The sequence below is a fragment of the Myotis davidii genome, unplaced genomic scaffold (assembly GCF_000327345.1).
Source record: "Myotis davidii unplaced genomic scaffold, ASM32734v1 scaffold151, whole genome shotgun sequence".
Taxonomy (NCBI): domain Eukaryota; kingdom Metazoa; phylum Chordata; class Mammalia; order Chiroptera; family Vespertilionidae; genus Myotis; species Myotis davidii.
The window spans coordinates 3,531,994-3,535,051 of NW_006285248.1; the positions used below are offsets into that span (position 1 = coordinate 3,531,994).

A 3,058-nucleotide genomic window follows, 5' to 3' on the forward strand; every position below is an offset into this window, starting at 1 on the left:
GGGGGTGGGTGAAGCAGCAGCTTACAAGGTTTTCAACATTTTATCCTGCCTAAAATAAGACATCAACAAAGAATGGAATCTTTTAAATTAAATAAATGTAGCTTTATGGAATAAAGAACTGCATTTTTCTCATATCTATACAAATAATCTGCAACTTCAGAGACTAGCAGCAATCCCTGACCCAGAATCTACAATCTACTAAGTTAATTATGTGTCTCATGTTTGTGCAACCAAAGCACCCTCTTTAAAAAAACTCTAGGACTTTATATTGTATCGCTGTTTAATAAATCCCAAGTTTCATTTTCAGATTCATAAACTTCCCATCCTGATTCCATCATCCAATAGTTCTAAGACTTTGTATCATACATTTGATTGGCAAGCCCTGTGTTATATGACCAGAAAACTCTTCATGCTGAGTTCAATCCAGCCAACAGAAATTCCTGGAAGTTATAAATTAGGAAAACAAAATACAAATGAAAATTAGTGAAAAATCAATAGTGGTATCACATACCATTCCCTTTGCATTTTGCTGAGACCCACATAGATTTTTACTTCCTTTTTGGGGGGCAAACTCTTTTCAACATCAGCCTTAATTCGACGAAGGAGGAATGGACGCAAAACCTTAAAAGAATAAAAAACAACAACAGATGACCTTATCTGTAACCAAAGTATTTAATTTCAGGATCTCAAAATTGCCTATTAAGTAAGTACATGGAAAAGAAACTTATCTGTTTAAATATCAAGTGAGTTTTAGGACTTCTCCCTTCCAAATATATAAAAATTTATTAGTGATTTCCTGAAGGTTAATAGAATATCATTATTTAATATATGTAATGAGTATATCCTGTTATAGTGTCATAAATTACTAAAAATAATAAGCTTTACAGATAATGTTTTCAACATTCACTGGGTTTCAGGTTAGAACTAGTTACTTGCATAAAGATTGTCTAATATTACTTAAGAAATAGCAAGATCCACATTAAGATGTCTTTACAGTTACAATTTTTAAAACCTTCCCAGTCACTATCCCCCCTTTCATCCCAAAGGGTAAGCAATATTTTTATACTTTTTAGCATAGTAGATTGGTTTTGTCTGTTATTTTTAACTTTATATACAGATTCATTTATATCTAGTTTGTTTTACTCAACATCATGCTTACAGACATATCCATGTTGTATGTAACTCATTTTCATAAACTGTCAAATATGAAACTAAAGAAACCCTGTTATTTGTATCTTCCCTTGTTCTATTTATACTGGCTTATCAAAACACTATGTTCCCCACTGGCCCTCTTCCAGAATTGTCCATGTAAATGCAGCAGGATGAATCCAAGTAAAACCAGCAAAGAAACCACTCAACCAACCCATAAATTCTGGAATTATTAAATATATGCTTATTAAGGTTTTCTGGGGGTGGGATATTTTGCAGTACTAGAAAACTGACACATCAAGTAAGAATGATCTCATTCCTAAGTATACCCATGCAAATTCTGAATTTCCTCTTTCAAAACCACAGGAATTTCAGAGCAAAAATTAAGAGAGTGGAAAGGTCATTACCAGACCTCCTCTTATGGATTTGATAAGCATCTTTGTACTACTTTTCTGAATATAAACAGAGATGCAAAACTAGTTGATTCTGTTGTGGGGACTGTTTTACCTATAAGCACCAATCCTATATAATAAAACCTTAATATGCAAATCAACTGAACGGCAGAACAACCGGTGGCTATGACGCGTACTGACCACCAGGGGGCAGATGCTCAAGGCAGGAGCTGCCCCCTGATGGTCAGTGTGCTCCCACAGGGGGAGTGCCACTCAGCCAGAAGCCGGGTTCACGGCTGTCGAGCGCAGCGGCGGTGGTGGGAGCCTCTCCTGTCTCCGCAGCAGATGGACATCCCTCAAGAGGTCCCAGATTGCAAGAGGGGCTCAGGGACCCCCCACCTCCCCAGTGCACGAGACCTCTAGTCTATTTAATAAAGCAAAGTATACATATATACTCCATAATCCTTCAAATAGGTAAATCTAAATTGAGGTCTTACATGTTTAAAACAAAGGTACATAGGAGATTATCACCTTTGAATATCTAACAAAATGATTTTAAGTGCACAAGAACTTTAAAGTACCATATCATTAATTTATATAGTAACTGAACATTCATACTTAATTTTCCCCACTGTTCAAATATCCACTATGAGCCAGGCAGATACAAAGAATATAAGTTGTACACTTTAAACTAATATTACATTGTATGCTAACTATACTTTACTTTAAAAAAAAGACAGCCCGGCCAGCATCAGCTTAGTGATTGAACAACGACCTATGAACCAGGAGGTCACGGTTCAATTTACTGTCAGGGCACATGGCCTGGTTGTGGGCTTGATCCCCAGTATGGGGCATGTAGATGGCAGCCAATCAATGATTCTTTCTCATCATTGATGTTTCTATCTCTCTCTCCCTCTCCCTTCCTCTCTGAAATCAATAAGATGATATGTATATAAAAAAACAAACAAATATGACATGTTTTCTGCCTTTTTGTTTACAATGTATCAGGGAAAACACTTGTAAATTAGTCATTTCAATACCCTGTGCAAAGTCCTAATATGTTAGAATGCCAAAGTTATCAAAGATGGAATACACAGGCATCACTTGGCTGGCCTCAGCTTTGGTATTCTTAACAGCGGTGACTTAATCAATGAATCTTAAGCTAGGTACTAATCAAGAAGGCAGGAAAGGGGATACCAGATGTAACTGGAAAATAAGCAGACATAGAGACTGGAATTAGCATGTTTCCAGAAAACTGACATGGGTACAGAAATTCTAGCAAATTAAAGCTTGACATAAGAAGTGAAACAACTGAAACACCAATCAGGAAGGATATATGCACCCATATGTTCATAGCAGCACAATTCACCATAGCCAAGATCTGGAAACAGCCTAAGTGCCCATCAGTAGATGAATGGATTAGAAAACTGTGGTACATCTACATGATGGAATACTATGCTGCTGTAAAAAGGAAGGAACTCTTACCATTTGCAACGGCATGGATGGAACTGGAGAGC

At 36.8% G+C, this 3,058-nt stretch overlaps 1 protein-coding gene across 1 annotated transcript in view; it reads right to left on the reverse strand.

The window, feature by feature from the left end:
- SMARCA5 (SWI/SNF related, matrix associated, actin dependent regulator of chromatin, subfamily a, member 5) overlaps nt 1–3,058 on the reverse strand; it is a 38,150-nt gene that overhangs the window by 17,536 nt on the left and 17,556 nt on the right. Inside the window, exon 10 of the mRNA XM_006755962.2 lies at nt 512–621. Within this exon, the coding sequence (XP_006756025.1) occupies nt 512–621 (110 nt within the window). The remainder of the gene's footprint in view (nt 1–511; nt 622–3,058) is intronic.